General features: G+C 64.2%; 4 protein-coding genes across 4 annotated transcripts; 2 read left to right on the top strand and 2 right to left on the bottom strand.

Moving 5' to 3' along the window:
- Nucleotides 1-12: 12 nt before the first annotated feature.
- Nucleotides 13-1,781, top strand: CHLRE_01g006100v5 (uncharacterized protein). Its single transcript, XM_001702046.2, has 3 exons — nt 13-286; nt 648-696; nt 1,120-1,781. Exons 1-3 carry the CDS (start codon nt 171-173, stop codon nt 1,354-1,356), a joined length of 402 nt encoding a protein of 133 aa, XP_001702098.1. The 5' UTR covers nt 13-170; the 3' UTR covers nt 1,357-1,781.
- Nucleotides 1,782-2,700: 919 nt separating this feature from the next.
- CHLRE_01g006050v5 (uncharacterized protein) lies at nt 2,701-9,712 on the bottom strand. The gene is made up of 10 exons (XM_001702067.2): nt 9,085-9,712; nt 8,799-9,014; nt 8,638-8,733; nt 8,114-8,404; nt 7,604-7,921; nt 4,916-7,325; nt 4,361-4,677; nt 4,144-4,200; nt 3,818-3,909; nt 2,701-3,637 (listed from the first exon to the last, which is right to left on the bottom strand). The coding sequence occupies exons 1-10, from the start codon at nt 9,247-9,249 to the stop codon at nt 3,475-3,477; spliced, it is 4,125 nt and encodes a 1,374-aa protein (XP_001702119.1). The 5' UTR covers nt 9,250-9,712; the 3' UTR covers nt 2,701-3,474.
- A 1,700-nt stretch (nt 9,713-11,412) lies between these two features.
- Nucleotides 11,413-16,068, top strand: CHLRE_01g006000v5 (uncharacterized protein). The gene is made up of 3 exons (XM_043058194.1): nt 11,413-13,508; nt 13,711-14,719; nt 15,077-16,068. The coding sequence occupies exons 1-2, from the start codon at nt 11,715-11,717 to the stop codon at nt 13,975-13,977; spliced, it is 2,061 nt and encodes a 686-aa protein (XP_042928108.1). The 5' UTR covers nt 11,413-11,714; the 3' UTR covers nt 13,978-14,719; nt 15,077-16,068.
- Nucleotides 16,069-16,072: 4 nt separating this feature from the next.
- CHLRE_01g005950v5 (uncharacterized protein) lies at nt 16,073-21,732 on the bottom strand. Its single transcript, XM_043058193.1, has 13 exons — nt 21,515-21,732; nt 21,367-21,422; nt 21,168-21,249; nt 20,852-20,953; nt 20,493-20,628; nt 20,218-20,267; nt 19,789-19,848; nt 19,295-19,441; nt 18,670-18,786; nt 18,436-18,531; nt 18,153-18,216; nt 17,631-17,676; nt 16,073-17,434 (listed from the first exon to the last, which is right to left on the bottom strand). Exons 1-13 carry the CDS (start codon nt 21,557-21,559, stop codon nt 17,110-17,112), a joined length of 1,326 nt encoding a protein of 441 aa, XP_042928107.1. The 5' UTR covers nt 21,560-21,732; the 3' UTR covers nt 16,073-17,109.
- Nucleotides 21,733-21,836: the final 104 nt, after the last annotated feature.

The raw sequence follows: 21,836 nt of genomic DNA, 5'->3' as shown, positions 1-21,836 counted from the left end.
ATAAATTTGATACTGACAAACTTGCGACCGACCGCTTCCATCAACATTTTCCTTCCAGCGCACCTCCAGGTGTTGCGATGTCGCTAGCTAGTAGCATTCACTTAACAGGGCCGCGTTTGACGCTACCTCGCGCGGTGACGTCGCGCCCCAGCGGCGGGAGAAGGTCAGCCATGGTAGTCGCCTCCGCCAGCGACGCAGGGCCAGCGCCCGCGGCGACCGCGTCAGGGGCCGCGGCGGCAGTTACCTCCACTCCCAAGCCTGCGGACGTGGTGACCGTGTACTTTAGGTATGTATCCCTTCCGGAGCTTGCAATTGGAAGTGCAGAAGGGTATCAAGGCTTCCCACTGCGCGTTGGATGCAACGGCAGTGCCTGGCAGTGCCTGCTCAGCCGCCGCGTGTGGTTGCGCCGCCGCTAGCCAACAGGGCCGCAATGACGGCGCATTGTTTAGATATAATACAACTACGCCCTAGCAGAACGGGGGAAGGTCTGCGCTTGGGGTCCGGCGCGACGCGACCACAGCCCATGAAAATGTTGTGTGCTGCTCCGGCGTACAACCTCCCCGCACACCACGCCCACCCTCTGACCATCACCTACCTCTTGCTTACCGACTGCCGGCTCGCCCTGCCCTGCCCACCATGCCACACAGGCAGGAGGGCACCTCCACCACGGCGCGGCCGGGCGAGGACTTCATGGACGTGAGTGCGGTGCAGTGCGTGCAGTGCAGTGCAGTGCAGTGCAGTGCAGTGCAGTGCAGTGCAGTGCAGTGCAGTGCAGTGCAGTGCAGTAGTGCAGTGCAGTGCAGTGCAGTGCAGTGCAGTGCAGTGCAGTGCAGTGCAGTGCAGTGCAGTGCAGTGCAGTGCAGTGCAGTTGCAGTGCAGTAGGGCAGGCACGGGAACATGTGGCCAAGATGGCTGTGTCCAACATGTTCGGCCACACCAGCAAGCAGCCGGGTGCAGCGCTCGTTTGTTGGTCCCGCTGGAAAAGCCAGCGGTTAACTTGCCGCACATCCACACGGTCTCACATCCACATGATTGCCAATTCAGGGTCATGGTTTTGTCGCGCCTCACCAGCCTCGTCCCCTTCCGCCTATTCCACGGCTTTTCCGCCCGGTGTCGCAGGTGGCATCCCGCTGCAAGGCCGACATCCCCACCGGCTGCCTGCACGGGTCCTGCGGCGTGTGCGAGGTGGAGCTGTTCAAGTACCAGGTGGACGCTGAGAGCGGCGAGGCGCGGGAGGCGGGCAACCCAGTGGTGATGCGGGCATGTGTGGCCAAGGTGCCTCGGGGCTGGGGGCGGGTAGAGGTGGGCATGATGGCCATCGACCAGGTGTGGGGGCAGGATGGCTGGGACACGTGATGGGTGAACGACTGTGATGTGTGGGAGCAAGAAGACCTGGTGACTGACATGAAGCGCCTGGAGAGGGGTCTCGGGGAGGAGAGGAGAGGAAAGGAGAGGTAGCGGTTGCAAAGACTTTGTCATTTTGTGGCAACTGGTTGCTGTGAGCAATTCGCAAGTTGTTGCAAAGGAGTGCTTCATTGTAATGAGGTGAATGGATCTGTTGCGTACAGGACTGACTGATGCTACTGATGCTCATTATGTCCTGGCTGTGCTTGCTCATTCTAAAGCAGTGATACCAGTCTAGAGAGCTGGAGGTAGGGTTGAGCCACCATAGTTGTAGGGCCAAGTGCCTGCCCCTGGAAGGTGCACCCCCTAGCTGATGGGCTCATCCATCCACATCATGGGCATTCACGGCCCTGTCATCCTTGTAACAGTTCAGTGCCCGTGAGTTGAGCAACACCACATTGATCAGGCGTTCAGCCAATTCTCTTTAACACCGAGATGTCCAAACTCATATTTTTGGGCTGAGCCCCCTGAGCGAAGCGATCCAGGGGGGGCGAAGCCCCCCAGGATTGCCCCTGTCCGTGCCTGCCTGCCTGCCTGCCTGCCTGCCTGCCTGCGTTGACAAAAAGTGCCAAACTGGTGCAAACCGCGAGCGCCACGTATTATAAATTGCTATTCCCTATTGTAGAAAAATAGGCGGCAGGGAAAACTCGGCTGGAGCGAGAAGCGACCTCGCGAGTCCATGGACATCTTGACTTTCGCGAGGTCGCGAGGTCGCAAGGAAAGCAGCCCTGTCACGCGGATTCCACAAAGGAAGAGTTGCCAACTTCAAACTTTCCCCTTCATGCGGCACGCGCTGATGGAGATGCTGCTTGGCAAACCGCGGCCTGCAGCCCTGCGACCTGCTGGCGGCGGTGGCGGTGCAGGGCCTGGCGGCGGCGGTGGCGGTGGCGGTGGCGGTGGCGGCGGTGCAGGGCCTGGAGACGGCGGTGGCGGCGGCGGTGGCACCGCGCCTACCGGCGGCAACAGCAGCGGCCACGGCGTTGGGCCCGGTGGTGGCGGCGGCACGGGCGGCCCTGGGCCCAGCGGCAGTGGCGGCGCGCATGTTCGGAGCAGAGGGGGCAGGCAAGGCCACGTGGAGGAGGACAGCGCGGCGCCGCCTTCAAAGCGGCGCCGGCGCGCAGGTTGAGACCTGCCGGTGTTGTCTGGTTAGCGACCTGTGCTGACGAGGATGGCGTAGCGGGCAGTCAGCTGCAGCGGCAAGGGTGTTGAGAGGTTTTCCTTGCTGTCTGGTTGGCCTGCTGCCTGCTGCACTAGTGCTTGATAGCTGGGCGCGACTGGGCACATATGGCGGGCGGTGCCTGTACAAACCGACCCCGGCTATGTCCGGGAGATGAGGCTAGTATCGGAACCTTCGGCCTCAGACGGAGGACGTGGCGTGGCGGCACAGCCCACTTTTCCCTTGCGAGGGAGAGCCACCTTTTCTTGTCATCGTCCTGGTCAGCGCCAACGCCTGTCTCTGACTCGGAATCCTGCGCGCGCGGTCTCTCTCGGTGGTGCACAATCAACAACAATCCCCCGAATGCCATGCAGCTCAATTCTCAAGAGGCCCCGGTCCAACAACTACGCACTGACCCCTCGTGCACCGCCATGCTTCAGCCTGGGTACCCTGAAAGGACCTCGCCTCGTCATTGGCTCGTGAACTGCGTCAGCAGGTCCCTCTTGTAATCAATGCAATCGCGCGTTACCCACCGACAACCCAACAACCCGTCACTACACCAGCAAACACAGGCAAACATCACGCAAGCATTCCAGCCAACCAGTCGCACGCTACGAGCCAAGAACCTGCCGGCGCAGGCGTCTGCTACTGCCTGGCCATCTGAACACCACAGGACATGCGCAATCTGGGCAGGCATCCTGTCGCCCGCACATCAGAACCACCCAGCATACCCGCGCCGCACGCTAACACCTACCATCTTACCGTATACTTCTAGTACAGCACTGCGGGACAAACAACGACTTCCATGTCCGCCTGAACCAACGACAACTTACGCTTGCCACTGCGTACCTAGCGGGTCTTTAGTTCGCAGTCGTTGACAACCCGCTGCCTGCCTTGCAATTGCCTGCCCTGATTCATGCGGGCGCTGCGCCCGGCGCCGCCGCGGCTGCCAGAGGTGGCAGCGCCGCCAGCAGCCGCCTCGCCAGGTCCAGCAGCATATCGGACTGGGGGGCAACGCACTCGGCGGGCGGGGCGGCGGGCGGCGCGTCGTCCCCCGTGAGGTTGCACAGGTACCACCTGCGTGTGGGTGACGGTGTGTGTGGCGTGTGGGGTTTGGCGCACCAGCACAGGAGGTGCGCGCCACGGCATGAGGCATGAGATTGAGCCTGACAGCGCTGCAGCCCCCACCCTCATTTCACAAGACATCTTCTACAACCTCTATGATCCCGTGATGCAAGCATGCACGCATGGACCTACCTGATGTTGGTGTCTGCATCCAGCGCGGCTGCTGCACCCGGGTCGTGCTCCACCAGGGACCTGAAGGCCGCTAGAGACACCGCGGCGGCGTCCTGCGCACATGCGGCAGCAAAAGCGTGGGTCATTACGGTGTGTCGCCATGCACCCAGGACCCGCAAATAACTCGCGAGTTCGTCAAATGTATAATCAAATGCACCCAATGGGGCGGCGGCGGTGCGTTTGATACCAGGCGCATGGGTGTACCCGAGCAGAGTGCCGCTTAAGCAAGCTCCTGAAGCTGCCAGTGCCCTTCCGCGGTCCCTCCTAACCCCATCGCAGCCGCCCACCTGCGGCGCCACACCGCGGCTGTCGTCGCAGCAGGGATCCAGCCACGTGACCAGCTCCTGCGCGGACGGGGAGACGAAGCAACAATGATGGGTGCACATTGGGCGCCGGCTCCGAGCACAGTGAAAGGCCTAGGCGCCACCCCGCCGCCTTTTCATGAGTACCGTAGGTAGGATAAGGACAAGCACAGGAGCTGGCACGCTTGCCTCACACCCGCACCTGCAGCAGCACCAGCACCTCAGCTCGCGCCCGGTCGGCAGTCTCCTGCGCCAGCCGCTGCCGCGCCCCGCTCCCTGCTCCAACCCCTGCCCCTGCAGCCGCCGGTGCCCCCGCTCCGGCCGCTGCTGCTACAGCGTCCGGCTGCGCCTGCACCGGCTGTAGCACCGCCAGCAGTCCTGGCCAGGCCATCAGCTCTGCCAGCGCCGCGGCCAGTCCGGCCAGGGGGTCGGCGTAGGCGAGCGGTTCGCACAGCGGGGAGGTGTACTCGCCCTCGTGCAGTGTGGCCGCCACGTCACGAAGCAGCCGCCGAGCGAAGCCTGTGTGTGTCCGGGGGCCGCATGGGGCGCAAGCAGGGGGGCGAGGGGGTAGGCACTCATGCGAACGGTGTGTCAAGAAGGGGGGGGTCAGAAAAGACTGAGCACGGCATCTATGGGTCACCGGATGGGTGGTAGAAATGTGAGTAACGTCAAGTGACGACTGGTGCTTTATGGTACTCTCTCTGCAGGGTAACGCGGTAGCACCCTCCCCCGTTGCAAGCCTAAGCCAACCACGCACCTTCCGCCAGCAGCGCCTGCTGGCCCGCCGGGCAGCTGCGCGCCAGGCCGCCCGCCGCCGCCACCGCCCGCCGCTGGGCGGCCGTTGCCGCGCAGGCCACACCCGAGCCCCCGCGAATGCTCAGCAGACCGCCACCCGGGTGCGCCTCCGCCGCCGGCACCTCCGGCTCCTCCGCCTCACTGCCCGCCCCGCCCTCGCGCAGCTCCTCCTCCACTGAGCCAGACGGCGGCACTGCGTACACCAGCCCCGCGGTGTCGTAGCGCCGGCACAGGCTGCGGGCGGCGCAGGTGAGCAGTGCGGGCCGTTGCAGCTGCTGCGGCAGTGCCGCCACTGGCTGAGGCGCACATGGAGCAGCACAAGCACCAGCACCAGCACCGGCAGTCAAACCCGCAATGGTGCCACTGCTGCCACCGCCGTCGCCAGCATTGCTGAGTACGCCGGATGGCTGCACTGCCGCCACCGGTTCGGCTATTGCTGCCGCTCCCCCCCTGCAGTAAGACAGCACCAGCGCCGCCGCCAGCTCCTCCATCGCGTCCAGCTCCACTGCCTGCAGCGGCGGCGGAGGCGGCGGAGGCGGTGCCGTACCTACCTCGCCCCGGCCCGCTGCAGTAGCGGCGGTGCCAGGGCACGCAGCCGTGACGGACTTGCTGCTGCTGCCGCCACTCAGGATGTCTAGCAGGGACAGCGAGGCCGCCAGACCCGCAGCTGCATCTCCAGACGAGCCTGACGCAGCCAGCGCGGGGGCCGCGGCCGCGGGCGCCGCCGCGACAGCAGCTGCCTTGCCTGCGGCCTGTGCCGCTGTAGCTGCAGCGGCCGCCTTGGCGGCGGACGCGGTGCGCCTGGCGCTGCGGGCCGTGAGCAGCGCGCAAAGCGGCTCTGCCAGGTCAGTCAGGGCCGCGGCCACCAGCGGAGACTGCGGCGCCGCAGCCACCGCCAGCCGCACCACCGCACGGGACCAAGCCGGCGCTGCCGTAGCAGCGGCTGCGGACGCGGCGGCGCTGTTCGTGCCGGCGGCCCCACCGCCTCCACCCCCACCGGCGCAGCCACGCACGCGACCAGCAATGTGCCGCAGCAGTCCGCTCAGCGCATCTGATACCGAAAGCGCAGGCGGTGGCAAGGCAGTTGGCGAGGAGGCAGCGCCCAACTCTGCATGCTCCGCCACCGCCTCCAGCACACACGTCGCCGCCTCCAGCCAAGCGTCCGCCTCCGCTGCCGCCGCCGCACGGGTGCGGCCGCCCGTGCCAGCGCCGCCGTTCCCAGCCGCCCCAGCGGCCGCCGCCGCCGCCGCTGTGACTGAGGCGGCGCGCATCATGGCCTGCAGCAGAGCCGCCAGCGCACCACCACCGGCGCCGCCGTTGCCACCAGCAGCCCCTGCGACTGCGGCACTTGTCCCTCCGTGAGCCCCCGGCGCCATCGGCTGGTGCCACGTCAGCACCCCCAGCTCCGCCGCCGCCGCCAGCACGTCCGCCGCCAGGGTCACGAACACGCTGCCCCTCGCGCCGCCAGTGCCGCTATCATGGCCAGCTCCGCCCGGCCGCAGCAGCCCGGGCCGGTCCGCCAGTGCGCAGGCGACGCCGCACAGCGCACCCAGCAGCCGCGTCAGGCGCTGGCGCTGCTCCGCCACCTGCGCCGGCGTGTACTGCGGCACCTCGCTGTACTCCGGCAGCGCCGCAGCTGCCTGAGCGCCTGAGGCCGGACCCGTCGCGCCCGCCGCCGCAGCCCCCGCGCCCTGAGGTAGAGCCGCGGCCATGGCAACGGGGAGGCCCTCAACGCCTGCGCTGCTCAGCCCACCGGTGCCAACGCCACTGTGGCCGTTGGCCACATGAGGCGCAGGCGCGGGAGCCGGCGCGGCCACCACTGCCGGCAGTGCGCCCACCACACGCCTGCTGCCGGCGGGCTGCTCGCAGGCAAGCAGTGCGGGGTTGTTGGCGCGGACCAGTCCCCCCAGCAGGGCCGCACACGCCACCAAGTGGCTCGGCGACCGCACGCCGGCCGCCGCCACCGCCACCGCCAAGCCGCCATCGCTGTGGTGCCCCGCCGCCGCGGCAGCGGCAGCGGTGGCGTAAGCCCACGCCGCCAGGGCCGCCTCCAGCGCCGCCGCCAGCTGCGTCGCCGCAGCCGCGTCGGCCATGCGCTGCGTGGCATGTGTGCTGCTGCACAGCCGCTGCCACCAGCGCAGCTCTGGATCCAGCAGTACAAGCAGATCCAGAGCCGACAGCTCTAGATCCAAATCCGCCAGCCCACCACCACCGGGCCCGCCTCCCCCAGAGGCCGCAGTCACGGCCCCGGCGGGTGGCGGCGGCGCGGGTGCGCCTCGCGCCAGTCCCGCGCGCACCACGTCGCACACAGCTCTGGCAGCCAGCGCGGCGCAGCTGTGCGGCAGCGTGTGGAACTCCTGGCTCAGGCCCACCTGCATGGGAGTTGAGTTTGTGTTTGTTAGTTGACAACCCCGCAAAACCTACCGGATGCGTTCACAGGCACATTGCGGGTTTCCGGGTGGCCCCCACAGTACGACAATGATGACTTATGTGTCTCCTCCTAGCGGTGCGCTCACGTGGCCCCCACCAGCCACACCTCCTCCCGCTTAACGGGCTGGGCTGGCTTGAGTTCCGGTCTTCGGCTTTTCTTTGGGTCCCGGAATGGTCTACGCCCACAATCTTCTCGCGTCCCCGGCCAGCCGCCACTCACCACCAGCTGCTGCGCCAGTCGCACGATCTCCACCGCAAACGCGTCCCGCGCCGTCACCGCCACCAGCAGCCCGACCGCACCCGTGCCCACCACCGCGACCCCTCCAGGTCCGCCATCGCCAGCCCCTGCCCCAGGCCCTGCCATCCCAGCTTGCACTCGCGTTTGCAGCTGGTCAGGGGCCACAGGTGTCGCATGCCCCGTCCCCGCCCCCGGCAGGGGCAGCGACAGCCTCAGTGCCAGGGCTGTGAGGTAGGGCGCCAGTCCGTCCAGCAGCTCAGCCGCGTGGGGCGGAGAGCTGGCGGCCACCGCCGACACAACCTGCGAGTGGCGCAGGAGGAGAACCGCGGGCGCGTGGGGACGCCGTTTGTCAAAATGGGTTTTGAGGCGCCCAGAGTTGTGGCAGCCATGCTTACGTGAAAGCATCTAGCTCTCCAGCAACAAAGCCCAAATCTGTTTCTGTTCCCTAACTCCATACCCACTCTTCCATCCCGGCTCTCCTGTAGAACGCACCTCGTTAAGCGCCTGCAGCAGCAGCTGCTGCTGCTTGGGCATCTCCGGCACACTCGCCGCAGCCCGGCCCGCCCCACCACCTACCGCAGCCGCCGCGCGCGTATGCCCGTGCTGGTGGTGTCCTGCCCCTGTCACCGCTGCCTGAGTCCCCCCGGACGGCGGCAGCAGGCACACCAGGCGGCCAAGCGAGTCGCACAGCTGCGGCCAGGTGGGTCCGAAGCACAGGTCCTCCAGCAGGTGCGGGTCAGCCACCAGCTTCTCAAGCGCGCCCACGGGGCAGTCGCTGGAGGCCTATTAGGGTAGCAGGGCATGCGGGGAGGTTGACAGGTCTCAATGGGGAGCACGAGGCTGGAAGCGTCACGACGGAGTCTGGAGCCCCCTTGTGCGCCCATGGTCAAGCCTGACGACGCCCAGGCCCCCACACCCATGGTGCGCGTGCCCCAATCCCAACGCCGCCAGCAAAAATGCTGTATGCACCCTCTCCTGCATCCTTTCCTTGCCAAGGGTCCGCTCAGCCCACGCACCAGGTCCTTGAGCAGGCCGTCCACCTCGTCCGGCCCCAGCAGCTCGAAGTGCCCCGGCAGGTCGAACAGCGACTGCTTTGTAGGGGCTACTGGGCCCTGCAGTCAGCGTATGAGGTTTTGGAGCATTTGTATCTGCGTTTATGCCTTGCATGCGTATTTACCTGTACGCCATCGACATTCTGCGTTGCATGGGCAGCCACGGCGGTGACGAACTGTGAGACATACTCTCCAGACTGGATTTGAGCTAAAGCTGCTTCCCGAGCATGAGCCGCAATCGTTTCCGGGGCGACGTCCCTGGACTCCGCGACGGACAGCTGCACGCGCTCGCCCAGCCAATGATAGAAGGCATTGTGGAGCAGCAGATTTACGTTGGTACCCTGCAGATATGAAATACTTCATGGCATTTGGCTTCAAGGTAGAGCGCGACTGTAAACTTCTCCCTCGCACCTGCAGCTCCCCAGCCCTTGCCAGGTGTGCAAGCGCATTTACATCATCGTACGGGGCGTTCAGCAAGTCACAAAGCTCGCCAAGGTGTCGACAGAACGCTGCGATTCCGTCATCTGTTTGGCGCTCCTGGGCTTCCCCGTCAAAATCCCCTAACCTAAGCGGCATCGTGTGTCTATTACATGGGCATGACACTAAACTTTGCTGAAGCAGGGGCCATTTTAAGCAGTTACCTTGAGCACGGATCGCAATTGTGTTTGCCACGCAGTCTGGCTGGGACTCTGCGGGCCAACGATTGATTAACCCGATCAGCAACGCCCGGCTCCTTGATGAACAGCTTCCATCCTCCACACTTCAATGATTGGGGCCGAGGACGACAGAATGGCAGAGCAACGGCTTATTGGCAATAATGATGTGACTATGCCCCATCAGGCCCCATCAGCCTGCCCGGGAACCCCCCTGTCCTAGCCTGCCTGGGAGTTAGGGGGCGGGCAGTCAGTGCTCGTATCTTCCTTCTTTTCGACAGAAATTTACCCAAAATAGCCTCCGGCGGAAGAAATTACAGATTCCTGTGGCCAAAAATCTGTGAGAACGCTTCAGATTTGAGAGGTCTTTCTGAGAATCGCAGAAGACATTTTGGGGGGTTTCTGTCACTTGTCCGGGCCCAAGGCAAGGGTGACTGAGGTTCCCCAGGATAATCTACGGCCGTGTCCTGCTGGTACCATGGGGGCGTGGGTACCACGATAGGTCAGCCTTCTACCAGGGGAGTCATGCCGTGGGTGAGTGAGCATGATGAGCATGGGTGAGGGCGCTGGGGTTTGGCGTGGGGATGGGCCACGATTTGCCATGGAGCCATGGAGCCGGTAGTGTTAACTTGGCAACAGCAACCTCACCCCGCACGCTGTAACAATGGCACATCCCGTGCGGCGGAATATTTTGCTGTGCCGGAGCCGAAACGTAGGCTGGTGGCAACAGCAACCTCACCCAGCACGCTGTAACAATGGCGCATGGCGTGCGGCGGAATATTTTGCTGTGCCGGAGCCGAAACATAGGCTGGTGGCAACAGCAACCTCACCCAGCACGCTGTAACAATGGCGCATGGCGTGCGGCGGAATATTTTGCTGTGCCGGAGCCGGAACGTAGGCTGGTGGCAACAGCAACCTCACCCAGCACGCTGTAACAATGGCGCATGGCGTGCGGCGGGATATTTTGCTGTGCCGGAGCCGAAACGTAGGCTGGTGGCAACAGCAACCTCACCCAGCACGCTGTAACAATGGCGCATGGCGTGCGGCGGAATATTTTGCTGTGCCGGAGCCGAAACGTAGGCTGGTGGCAACAGCAACCTCACCCAGCACGCTGTAACAATGGCACATCCCGTGCGGCGGAATATTTTGCTGTGCCGGAGCCGAAACGTAGGCTGGTGGCAACAGCAACCTCACCCAGCACGCTGTAACAATGGCGCATGGCGTGCGGCGGGATATTTTGCTGTGCCGGAGCCGGAACGTGGGCTGGGGGCAACAGCAACCTCACCCCGCACGCTGTAACAATGGCGCATGGCGTGCGGCGGAATATTTTGCTGTGCCGGAGCCGAAACGTAGGCTGGTGGCAACAGCAACCTCACCCAGCACGCTGTAACAATGGCGCATGGCGTGCGGCGGAATATTTTGCTGTGCCGGAGCCGGAACGTGGGCTGAGGGCAACAGCAACCTCACTTCGCACGCTGTAACAATGGCGCATGGCGTGCGGCGGAATATTTTGCTGTGCCTGAGCCGAAACGTAGGCTGGGGGCAACTGCAGCCGCATTTGGCACGCTGCAACAGGACAACCTTGTTTGGCAGTACGCCGGATGCTCAGTACCAGCCATGGCGTGCCCCTGGCCACCCCCCTGGCCTGACACGAACCGTGCATAGGTCGGGGGCGGAGCTCCCGGAAATTTTTTGGGGAACAAAGGGCGGCAGCGGGTTTCTGAAAATCAAAGATGCCTTTTTCCGGAAATCTGTCACTGGCGCCGCACCTGCCTTCTTAAGATACGAGCACTGCGGGCAGTCCGGCCTCAACATCTTGACAGGGTTACTGTTGTACCGCTATGCCACTGCAGGCCCTTGGTGTATCAAGGTCCCGTCGTAGGGGCATGCTATGGCGCGCCATCGGAGTGTGCTAGGAGGTGGCAATCAGTGCGGCGATAGGAAGCGTGCCCTAAACAGGGCGAACCCACAAGGAGAAGTGAGGGCTAACAGGCAATGTCGCGGCAGACACAGGCATGCCAGGGAAGGGCAGGCGCTGACTGGGCAGTACTCGGCCCGAGTGGATCCGGACATTAAAGCGTGGATGCCTCTTATATACTTACGTAGCTTCGCATTTTTGGCACCAATACTGTTACAATGTAACTCACAGAGCATTGACAAAGGTGAAAGTCAAACCCTAGTCACGAACGTCAGCGCCTTCCATACAAAATAAATACGATAGCAAATGCAATGTTATCTTTGCCAGGCCTTCTGCGAGTGTTGCCTCTCGATGCCCAGCACAAGGTGCTGGGCGACAGCTTCTCAAACCTCGCAGCATGTCGCCAAGCCTGCAAAGACATGCACGAGCTGTGTAAGCACACTGTCTCGCACGTTGACCTATGCGTGAGCATGGAAGCGCTTGCCCAGCTGAGGCAAGGGCCAGCTGCCAAGTCGCCCAGCGTCCTGTTCCCCTCAGCGACGCGACTCTCGCTGCGCCTCCCCGGCACCTCGTCAGCCAGCAGCCAGGCCGCGACTCTCCTGCTGCGCATCATACCCCCCAAGGTCCGGCGGCGCATCACGCACGTCAGCATCTTGCCGGCGTCAGAGGACAGCGCCCTCGACTACTTGCAGCTAATGGTCACAGTGGGCGAGCACCTGCCGTGCCTGCAGAGCCTGTATTTTGTCGATAGTCGCGACCTGCTCCCCAGCAACAAGAACAGCAATAACAACAGTGGTCGTGTGAAGCACTCAGCCTGCCGCCTCCTGAGCATCTTCGGCGCCGTCTCCACCTATATGCCCGGCCTGCAGCGCCTGACGCTGCCGCAGCTCAGCTGCCCAGTGGCCCTGCCGTGGCTCGGCGCGCTGGCCACGCCCGGCTCCCCCCTCTCCCAGCACCTGCGTCAGCTCACGCTCACCACCTGCTCCTATACGGCGCCTGCGCACCTCACGGAGGCGGGGCTGGCAGCGCTTTGCGGCCTTACAGCCCTGGAGCAACTCACCCTGGGCTGCCTGGAGCTAGGCGGCCACCTGGAGGGGGCGCCGGACCGGGGGGAGTACTATCAGCAGTACCAGCAGGGGTACCCGCAGGCGTGGGGCGGCGGCGGCAGCAACGAGGCGGACGACTTGTGGCCACTGCAGCTGCTGCTGGGCGCCCGCCGCCCGCCGCGCCTGCGCCGCCTGGCGCTGGAGGGCGGGTACTTCTCGCTTGCACCTTCGGCGGAGCTGCTGGAGGTCAGCTACGAGCCCGGCCTGCGGTTGCCGCGGCCGTCGGGGTTGTCGGGGCCAGAGGCAGGGGCAGTGGCAGGAGCGGGTGCAGGAGGGGGGGTGGCGACAGCTGCGGGGAGCCCCGGTGGCGGCTGGGGCATCAGCCACGTGCGGGTGCAGCCGCCGCCTTGCCACCCGCTGCTGTGCCTTGATGCAATGGCGGCGGTGCTGCTGGAGGCGACGGAGGCGCTGGGGCAGCGGCGGGTGCCGGAGCTGGCCATACCGCAGCTGGTGGTTGCGGTGGAGGAGCAGCAGCAGGTGGAGGATGAGGAGGAGCAGGCCAGGGTGTTGGGGCCGCAGGGCGCTCTGCCGCAGCTGGTGGCACGGTGTGGGCGGGTGCTGATGGACCGCCTCGTGGTGGAGCAGGAACCGCAGGGTCGCCAGCAGCAGGGACAGCACCAGGACCAGCACCAGGGCCAACCCAGCCGCCAGCATGACGCGGTAGTGGCGGCGGTGGTGCGGGTGCTGGGTCTGCCACGGCTGCTGAAGCTGCGGCATGGCGAGTGGGCCTGCTGCGTACCGGAGGAGCTGATGCCGCCCGCAGCAGGTGAGGGTGCGGCGCCGCCAGCAACAGGGCAGTGTCAGGAGCCACATGCGGGTCGGCCGCGCAAGCGCTTGCGGGCGGCGCTGCAAGACTGGGAACAGCCGCAGCAGGAGCGGTTGCGGCAGCAAGGGCTGGAGGGGGAGGTGGGACAAGCTCGTAACAAGGGGGAGTTGTGTCTGGACACCGCCTGTCCGGAGGAGGTGTTGGCGGCGGCGCTGGACCGGCTGGGCTGTCCCGAGTCGCCGAGTTGTTGCAGCCCTTCCGGGATGCTGTTCCGCACCGGCTGCACTGGCGGCGGCAGCGGCGGTGGAACGCAGGCGGTCGTGCTGCATGTGCCGTGGAGGTGGAGGGGAAGCGGCATTGCCGGCTGCGTGCTGAAGGAGGCTGTGCTGCAGGTGGGTGGGGGGGGGGGGGGGTCGGGCGCTGCCAGGTGCTGAGGAAGCGGGCATGGTACCCGCGGGCAGGCAGGCAGGTCGATAGACGGTCCAAGGCACAGTTAGTACTGGCTGACCGGCTGATATCCTTCCATGTACCCTTCCATGTGTGTGCTCTGAAACCTTGCCTTGTCTGGCTGTTGGTGCATGACTCACGGCACAGGTCCTGACCGACTTGTGGACCCAGGCCAGCGGGCAGGATGGCCGACGCGGTAAGCACGGTGGCGCTGGCACCAGCGGCAGCGGCGACGACGGGGAGGCGATGTCAGCTACAGAGCGCAACAGTGGGAGCAGCGGCGGCGGCGCTGGCGTTGGTAGTGTTTGCGGAACTGGAGCTGACGTCCAGGCTGGCCTGCTGGCGGTGCGGCTTCAACGGCTGCTGGCTTTGGACTCGGGCGTGCGGCGACTGTGGTCAGAAGGCTCGAGCTGAGGACTGCGATTGATGTATCATACAAAGGAGGACGGGTACTTATGAAGAAACCGATAAAGTGATTACCAGTTTTGAGATGACTAGTGACTCTTTGAAAGCAGCATTTATGAGAGTTGGTTATGGGACGTGGGGCTCGCGTTGCCGCTTCTTGATGAGGCTTGGGATAAGAACGGGGGACTTGCTATCCTTCTGGCATATTGGTGGCTGGCGACGGGGCAACGGCGGCTGTGGACGGCGGTGCAGCTGCAGATGACTGCGCCGAGGGAGGCCGCCGCGCACTGCCCTGACTGACTTCCTCAGCACATCCAGCACCTGGTCGCCCAGCCCCCCCTGGCCCCACCCAAACTGCGGGAGGCGGTGCTGCTGCCGTCTGCGGCTGTAGCAGCCGCACGGCGCGGGCGCGTGGCGGCGCTGGGCTGGCTGCTGCGGGAGCTCGGGGCCGGGCAGGTGGCGGCGGCGGCGGCCGCGCGGCAGGCTGGTGGTGGTGCGGGTGCCTGTGCACCAGCGGCTGGTGCAAGCGGCAGAGGCGGACTGCATGGTGGCTCTGAGGGAGAGGGCGAAGTTGAGGAGGCCGACAGTGATGGTCGATGGCTGCGCTGGCTGACACGGTGTGCGGCCGCGGCGGGGCATGTGGGTGCGCTGCGGCTGCTGGCGGAGGGCCACGGGGTGCGCATCGACCTGGAGGAGCTGACGGAGGCGGTGTGGGAGGCATGGAAGGGCCGGGTGGCCGGCGCCAGGTGAGGTGAGTTGGCTGGCTGGCTGGCTGGCTGCGGCTTGTTCGCATGTGCGCGTATGTTGTCGATTGGCGGCAAGCTTCGGACGGCAGGGTGGCATGCAAGGGGGAGACGCGGGACGAGGACGGAGCGGCACCAGAGAGATTGCTTTGGAACCTGTGGTTGTGGCGCTAGCGGACCGCGGCCGCACAGACATGCGTGCATGACCTTGGCCATCCCCTTACATGCTCCTCTTGGCCATTAGTGCCAACCTGTCCTGATGTCGCCTACTGCTGTACAACCGCAACACATACATACGCAGGGCGCCCGCGCGGTTTTGATTTGCTAACCCACAGGTGTTTGTTTCCCTTGTGCTGTCTACACAGGTACTTACTCATGAGCCCGCAGCCCGACGGCTCGCTTGGCGCACTGCTGGAGGAGGACTGGGAGGACATGGAGAGCGTTGAGAAGGATGATGACGATGACGGCATTGACAGCGGGGCGGGAGATGGCGACACGACAGCCACGGCCACTGCTACAGCTGCTACTGGACTGACATGCTGCGCAAGTGTGGTAGGCGTGCGCCAGCATGCCGCTGCTGCAGCACCTGCACAGCGCGCGCCGGGCCACCGTGGGAGTGGACGTGGTGGCCGAGGGCGGCAGCATCCAGGGTGGCGGCGGTGCTGGCAGAGCTGTGTGCTAGTGGTAAGCGTTGTGTGGGTGCAGCGGGTGCGGGCGCAGATGCGGGTGCGGGTGGCGCAAGCGGTGCGTGTCCGGGTCTGTATGTAGCCAGCGGCTCGGGCGACGAGTTCGCCGGCTCGTTTCCTGATTGCACTCCCAAGGTTGTTCGGGTTCCTGCAAGGACGGTGGCGGCCGGGCGGGCTGTGGTGTGGCGGCGCGTCACGGCTGGCTGGCGGGCGCTGGTGAAGGAGGAGGGGAGGAGGGGAGCTGGGAGGAGCTGGACAGGGCTGCGGCGGTGCTGGCAGAGCTGCGTGCTAGTGGTAAGAGTGGTGTGGGTGCAGCGGGTGTGGATGGGTGCGGGTGCGTGTGGCGTGAGCCGTGCGAGTGCGGGTCTGGGTGAAGCCAGCCGTTCGCGAGACGAGTTCACCGAGCATTGCACTCCCAAGGTTGTTCGGGTTCCTGCAAGGACGGCGGCCGGGCGGGCTGAGGTGGCGACGGCGCGTCACGGCTGGCTGGCTGGGCGAGTGGCTCCCAGCCATCTGTGCTGGCTGCAGGTGCGGAGGCTGGCAGCGGCGGCGGCGGTGCAGGCTGCGGAGCGGGAGCGGATGATGCAGGTGTGGGTAGTCTAGGTGCTGGTGGTCTAGGTGCACGGGGAACTAAGGGGACGAGACTGGCTCTGAACTTCATTCCAATGAGATGACGCGGCACAGGCCTTACAGGCAACGTCACCTACCCAGGGCCAACTGCTTTAATGTACATGCTAGCATACGGTACAGACGGGGAGACTTCCCGCCTTCACTCGAGCTTCTCGTTTGTCTTTGCACTCAACGGGCAGTCAGGGCTTCCGTATACCGCGTTGATAGCATGGTAGTCGGCAGGTACTCCTCGCTGGCGTCGCCAAGCGTGCGCTGCGTGTGCATCCTCAAGGGCCAAGCCTCAGCAGATCGCCTGTGCCGCTCCCTGCATTGATGAGTTCTTATGGCGCGCTGAGAAGTTACACACTCCGCGCCATACTACGCACGCGAAAAACATGGCGGCAATGGGCACGCCTGAATGTCCTTTCGCATGCATTCTGGGGAACTCCACTACAGCAGCCCTCGACGCAAATTCGCCCGGCCTCCCGTCCAGTCATGGTGGTTGCTTGAGTCCCACGTGCTCCGGACTCCGTCTTCAGCGCCCTTGATAACACCGCCTACACACTGCTCCACGTGTGCATGCAAATACACGCTGGCACATATCGTATCCAGTTAAGTCCGTCGAGATTGAATTCCTCACTGTCCCACCCTCCGTCGCACGTGGCACCTCGAGCCTCACCAACCCGCATCCGCACCCGTACTTGAAGCAGCTACACTACACAGCACACGCACCGACGCCAACACATACGCATACAGGATATGATGACGCACAGCGCGGCCTGCGCCCCTGCCGCGGCTGCACACCGGAGGCCATGTGCCTCCGGTGTTGCCGGGTCAGTTATATCCTTCGAGCAGCCAACACAAGTACCACACTACCTTCATCACACACACAGTGCAGATCATATTGCATCAAGTTCAGGCTCTGCTGAACCCACTGTCAATTTCTCACGTTGGCCGGGCCCCTCTCCTGCCTATAAAAGGACCCACCCACCCCACACATGCGCTATCTCACCTCTACACTACCTAGGGCATGAGCCGCCAATACTCCACCGGCGGTGCTACGTTAACCGCCGCCGACCCCCTTCTCCCCTACCACCCAGTGATTAGCGCTTGGCCGCGGCCGCGCTCGGCGACTTTGCCGAGCTGTAATACCCGTTCCCATTGCCATTCCCATTCCCGTTTCCATGCTCCTCCTCGTCGTCCTCGCCTGCCTGTGCTGCCGCCGCTGCCGTCTGCGCCTCCTTCTGCGCTGCCGCCTCCACCTCCGCTGCTGCCGCCGCGGCCTCTGCCTCGCGCTGTTCGCGGCTCTTGCGGCGCATGGGCTTGCGCGGCTTGCCCGAGATGAGGTGCTCAAAGGGGTTGGGCGCCAGGTGCACCACGGGCGCCTGCTCCACGCTGTCGGCCAGGATGCGGTTGATGTCGGCGTCCCTGTGCGCGTGAGTTGTGACAGCACAACGGGGCAGCAGATAGGCGTTGTCAAGCGATACTCCAGTTGAGTGGCAGCGGAATGGTGTCACACGGCCACCAATGATAAGGGCCGTCAGTGCTAGTGTGCGCGGCCGTGCGTCCCCAAGCCCTAGGCAGCCTACACACAGTTCAGACCATGAACCGCGGCAACACTCACTTGCACACCTCCCGCGCCTCCTTCTCCGCCTCCTCATCTCCGCCCACTGCAGCGCCGGGCATGGATGGTGAGGTGAATCAAGGGCGGGTCCACAGCGGCGAGACAGGTCGAGTCTGTTGTGTCTGGTGACGTATCAACCGACAGCCTTGGCAGGGGTCACCGACTCACTGCCCCCGTGCTCCTAAGCCCCCTCGCACCATGCATGGTGCTGTTAGCGACTATGACCCAAGGGCAAAGGCGCTAACCCGACGGAGTCCATTCCTCCCCGTCATTGGCATAGCCATATGAATGCTAATCGCACAGACACTTATATTCAACAGGTGCCACCTCATTCCATGTCCATCGCCCAGCGGAGCCGTGCCCGTCAGATGTCCCCCGTCACCCGTCCTGCTGTGGCAGCGCCCCCCATCATGTGCGCACGCACCCAGAATGCATGACTGCATGGGGACACGTGGCAAGCCCCCTTGCCCCCGCACCGCATCAAGTGCTGGACCCCACCCCACCCTGCCTCCTCACGCTCACCCAGGATGATGGCGCCAGTGGTCTCCGGGTCGTAGGTCAGCGTGTCGTCGTCATCAAACGCGTCCTGCGAGCAACAGGTGCAACCGCACGTGTGTCTTAGCATTTCTGGTAAGCACGGGTGCAGAGAGCGCGTGTGCACGTTTCCCATCAAACGTGAAAGGACCTCGGCTGTGTACAGACGTGCTGCACACACATCCTCACATGCAGGCCCGCTGTTTACCGGTAGACGCCCGCCAGCCTATGCAAACGTGCCCTGCTCGTGCCTCTTCCAAACCACCCACACCTGGAAGCTGGCGGTGGTTGTGAACACGCGCACCGGCCCCCGCGCCTCCCAGGCCGCAAACTCCTCCTTGAACACCACACTGGCGCCGTTGGGAACCTGCAGGGATGGGGTTGGTGTGGGTGTGTGAGATGATAATAGTATGGCGTGGGCACAGCGTTGCTCCATTGGGTGGGTGGAGGAGGTTGTTCGGAATGCAAACATGCAATGTTGCCGACACGGTCCTTGCTCGCGCACCTTGTAGTACACGCGCACGTCGCGCCGGAAGCCCAGATTGAGGTTGGCCACGTCCGAGGACGACTCCAGCAGCGCGCGACAGGTGGCGATGCCACGGCCCTCCACAAAGATGACCACCTGGGCAAGTTGGTCGTGTTTCGGGTTTGGGGATGGGTTGGAGGGGGTATTGTGGGTTGGAGGAAGGTCGGAGCTGGAGGAGCGGCGTGGCGGTGGGGCGCGTGGAGGCCGAGCCTGCGTTTAAGTCAGAGGCGCGCAGTATGGGGAGCCATGTGCCCCACGCAGACCGCCTGTCACAGCCCAACGCGTGCAACACGCCAATCAATCAGCGCCCGTAGCCACGCCCTGATCTCGCTCTCCCCAGCCGTCTGCCTTTCTTTGTGTTGTCCAGCGTCCCTCAAACGATGGGTTACTTGCGTTCGCTCTTGCCCTGCTCCCTGCCCCGCTTTCTTTGTCTGCAATACAGAGATACGAACCTGCACGACCTTACGCCCGCGCGCCCCCCTCATGCGCCCCGAACTATTTCGTTGGTCTCGGGCAGATAACAACTCCACTGGGTTTGTTAGTTTGAGCTGGTAACGTATTTCCACACACGCGGACACCCCCCCCCCCCGCGGGCCTGCCTCACCGTGGGGCAGGCGTATATGGCCATGAGCGGGCTGTTGCGCAGGTCCAGCCCAGTGCCGGCGAAGGGGCCCACCTCCACCACGTCGTCCGGCCCCAGGCCCCACACCTCGGGCGCCTCCTTGCGGGTCACTAGCACCGTCAGGTGAGCCTGCGCCGGGGTGCAGGTGTGGGTGCAGGTGTGGGTGCGGAGGTGAAGGTTGTGAGGTGGGGGGGAAGGATGAGAGGTGGAGACGAGAGAGGACTGGGATGGTGTAAAGCGTGAGTGAGTGAGAGGTTGTAGTGCTTGTGAACTGGGTTGTGACCAGGATCACCAATATGACCATGTCCAGCCCACACTCGCTTCAACCTACACAGCACATCAGTCTCATCTCCGTCTGGCCCAAGCGGCACGCCCCTGCGTTGCCCCGGCCTCGTTGGGTTTGGCCAAGCCACCCCGGTGTTAGATTCTAGTTGGAAATGTTGAACCCCCTCCCCTCCCTGAGCCCCGCGGCCCACCTTGACGCTGATGGGCTCCCGCACCGCCTTGATCTCCTGGGCAAACAGGTCGCCCCGGACCTGTGCGCAGCGGTATGCGTGTGCGTGTGCATGAGGTTCGGGCGGGTGTGAGGCGAAGCAAGCGGTGTCAAGCCTAGGCGCCTCCGATGTCTCCAGGCAGCCGTGTGAAACCAGGCGACCTCATCCGCCATACATGCCCAGTACGGTATGCACAAGCCAACCCCCTGAGGATCTGCATCGCCCGCCCCGCGAAAGATCATGTGTATGGACTGCGACCCAACGTGCCGCCCTTCGTTGTTTTCAACCCCTGCCTACGTCGTTTTGTACATGCATGCACATGGCTGCCCCACCCGTTCACGCACAACCCGTGCTTGCACATTTTGCACGCACAGTGCCAACGCTTCCCCCTGCAGTGCAATCCTAACCCACCTTGAACAGCGGCTCGTTGTTGATCTCCTCTGGGAAGGGCGGCGTGGCAGCTGGGCAGGAGGGCGAGTTGGGACGATGAAATCCGGTTAGCGAGCAGTACGAAGCAGTACATGGGTGCTGCTGCTATAAGAGCAAGACTCACACTCCACGCTTCCCTTGCGTTCACCTTAACGTCCACCGCCTATCACTCCTCAAACCTCCAGTCCACCGCCCTCTTCTTCCCCTTTACCCCAAATCAACACCCACTCCACCTCCCCGCTGCCGCACGCTCTCACCTGCGCAGTGCCGCTCCAGGCCGTTGTTGACTCGCAGCACGGCGCGCTGCCCCGCGGCCTTGTAGGCGGCGGCCAGCGGGATGCGCTCGCGGCTGACCTCCACCGACATGGTCACGGCGCGGTACAGTGGCGACACCTGCAGGCGGGGGGAGGTCAGGGGCGAGGTGGGGAGGGGCCAGGGGGACGGCGTGGCCGTGCGAGCTGAAGAGCATCGGGACACAGCCAAGGCTGTGGTCAGGAGCCATGTCACCAGTTGAGAAGCGCCCCCATCAAGCAAGGAAACTGGCTTAACTCCCGTGGCCCGCCTCTGCCCCAGCTCCTGGTCTGCCTGCGCCCGCCCCCCCTCTCCGCACACGTACCTGCACGTTTGACACGAAGCTGCCGATGTTCCAGGCGGGCTGGTCCTCGGCGCAGAACTTGGCCTCATACCACTTGTAGCGGTCCTTGCCCTGGATAAGGTCCTGTGGGGGCAGGGGCAGGGGGTTGTGTGGGGCGGGGGCAGAGGAGCAGGTGTGGGAGTCGTAATGTTTGAGCGTGGCAGTGACACTGCTGTTGTCAGTGATAATAAGATGTCAACGCCTTGCACGCTCTCTGCATGCTTGCTGCCGTGCCTGCGGGCATGCTCCCGAAATGTCCCAGTCCCCGTAGGCGCCCGGTCCTTAGGGAGCCACTTACGTCCTCGTCTATCTCCACAGGCCCAGCCCGCACGGTTACCACGGTGGACCGGCCCAACCCTGGCGCTCGGCGTGTCGAGGATCTGCGAGCGCGTACAAACAAGTGCAAGAGTAGGCTTGAAGTTTGGGCACCAGGATCTGGGAAAAGCGAGCCGGCAACGAAAGTGATATGCAAGCATTCTGCGTATCCGCGCCCTCACCTGCGCCCGCGCGCGCCAGGGCATACGGATGGAAGCTTTTTCCCTTGAGATTGGTCCTGTGATGGTTGGCAAGGCAGAGAGGCGCTTAATTGGAACGCCGAAACGGGGCCTCCCGAAAGCCCATGCCTTTTTGCTGCAAGCAGCCTACCCGCGCGCCACGGCTGACGCAGCCCCTCAGCTTATAACCCAGCATCGCTATTGGTCTGATAGCTTTGGTTTGGCGCTGGTATTGACGCTGGGAGAGCGGAGGGGCCGACAATCGAGTTGCAAACCAAGACGAAAGCGCGAGCCTACTCCTACAGGGGCGATAGATCTTGTGACGCGAGAAATTGTGGCTTACGGCTGTAGGGTATCAAGCTTTGTAGGGCATGGCGGATGGCGCGGGGGTGCCTTTCGTTGAAAAGGAGTGTTGCATGGGCGGCATGGGGCAGAATGCTCAGTCTCTGCAATTTTGCTTCCTGCTAAAGAAC

Source organism: Chlamydomonas reinhardtii, chromosome 1 (genome assembly GCF_000002595.2).
Source record: "Chlamydomonas reinhardtii strain CC-503 cw92 mt+ chromosome 1, whole genome shotgun sequence".
NCBI classification, from domain to species: domain Eukaryota; kingdom Viridiplantae; phylum Chlorophyta; class Chlorophyceae; order Chlamydomonadales; family Chlamydomonadaceae; genus Chlamydomonas; species Chlamydomonas reinhardtii.
This window is presented reverse-complemented; position numbering and strand designations above follow the sequence as displayed.

What these genes read in the sequence shown, in the direction of transcription:
- CHLRE_01g006100v5 (XM_001702046.2), top strand. Translation starts at nt 171, where the DNA reads ATGGTAGTCGCCTCCGCCAGCGACGCAGGGCCAGCGCCCGCGGCGACC. An exon ending in GTGGTGACCGTGTACTTTAG is followed by an intron (nt 287 to 647) that starts GTATGTATCCCT and finishes CATGCCACACAG; the next exon opens with GCAGGAGGGCACCTCCACCA. An exon ending in CGGGCGAGGACTTCATGGAC is followed by an intron (nt 697 to 1,119) that starts GTGAGTGCGGTG and finishes CCGGTGTCGCAG; the next exon opens with GTGGCATCCCGCTGCAAGGC.
- CHLRE_01g006050v5 (XM_001702067.2), bottom strand. Translation starts at nt 9,249, where the DNA reads ATGCCGCTTAGGTTAGGGGATTTTGACGGGGAAGCCCAGGAGCGCCAA. An exon ending in GACTGGCGCAGCAGCTGGTG is followed by an intron (nt 7,326 to 7,603) that starts GTGAGTGGCGGC and finishes ACTCCCATGCAG; the next exon opens with GTGGGCCTGAGCCAGGAGTT. An exon ending in GCCGCGGTGTGGCGCCGCAG is followed by an intron (nt 3,910 to 4,143) that starts GTGGGCGGCTGC and finishes GCATGTGCGCAG; the next exon opens with GACGCCGCCGCGGTGTCTCT.
- CHLRE_01g006000v5 (XM_043058194.1), top strand. Translation starts at nt 11,715, where the DNA reads ATGGAAGCGCTTGCCCAGCTGAGGCAAGGGCCAGCTGCCAAGTCGCCC. An exon ending in TGAAGGAGGCTGTGCTGCAG is followed by an intron (nt 13,509 to 13,710) that starts GTGGGTGGGGGG and finishes CTCACGGCACAG; the next exon opens with GTCCTGACCGACTTGTGGAC.
- CHLRE_01g005950v5 (XM_043058193.1), bottom strand. Translation starts at nt 21,559, where the DNA reads ATGCTGGGTTATAAGCTGAGGGGCTGCGTCAGCCGTGGCGCGCGG. An exon ending in CAACCACCGCCAGCTTCCAG is followed by an intron (nt 18,217 to 18,435) that starts GTGTGGGTGGTT and finishes TGTTGCTCGCAG; the next exon opens with GACGCGTTTGATGACGACGA. An exon ending in CACTGGCGCCATCATCCTGG is followed by an intron (nt 17,677 to 18,152) that starts GTGAGCGTGAGG and finishes CCGGCGCTGCAG; the next exon opens with TGGGCGGAGATGAGGAGGCG.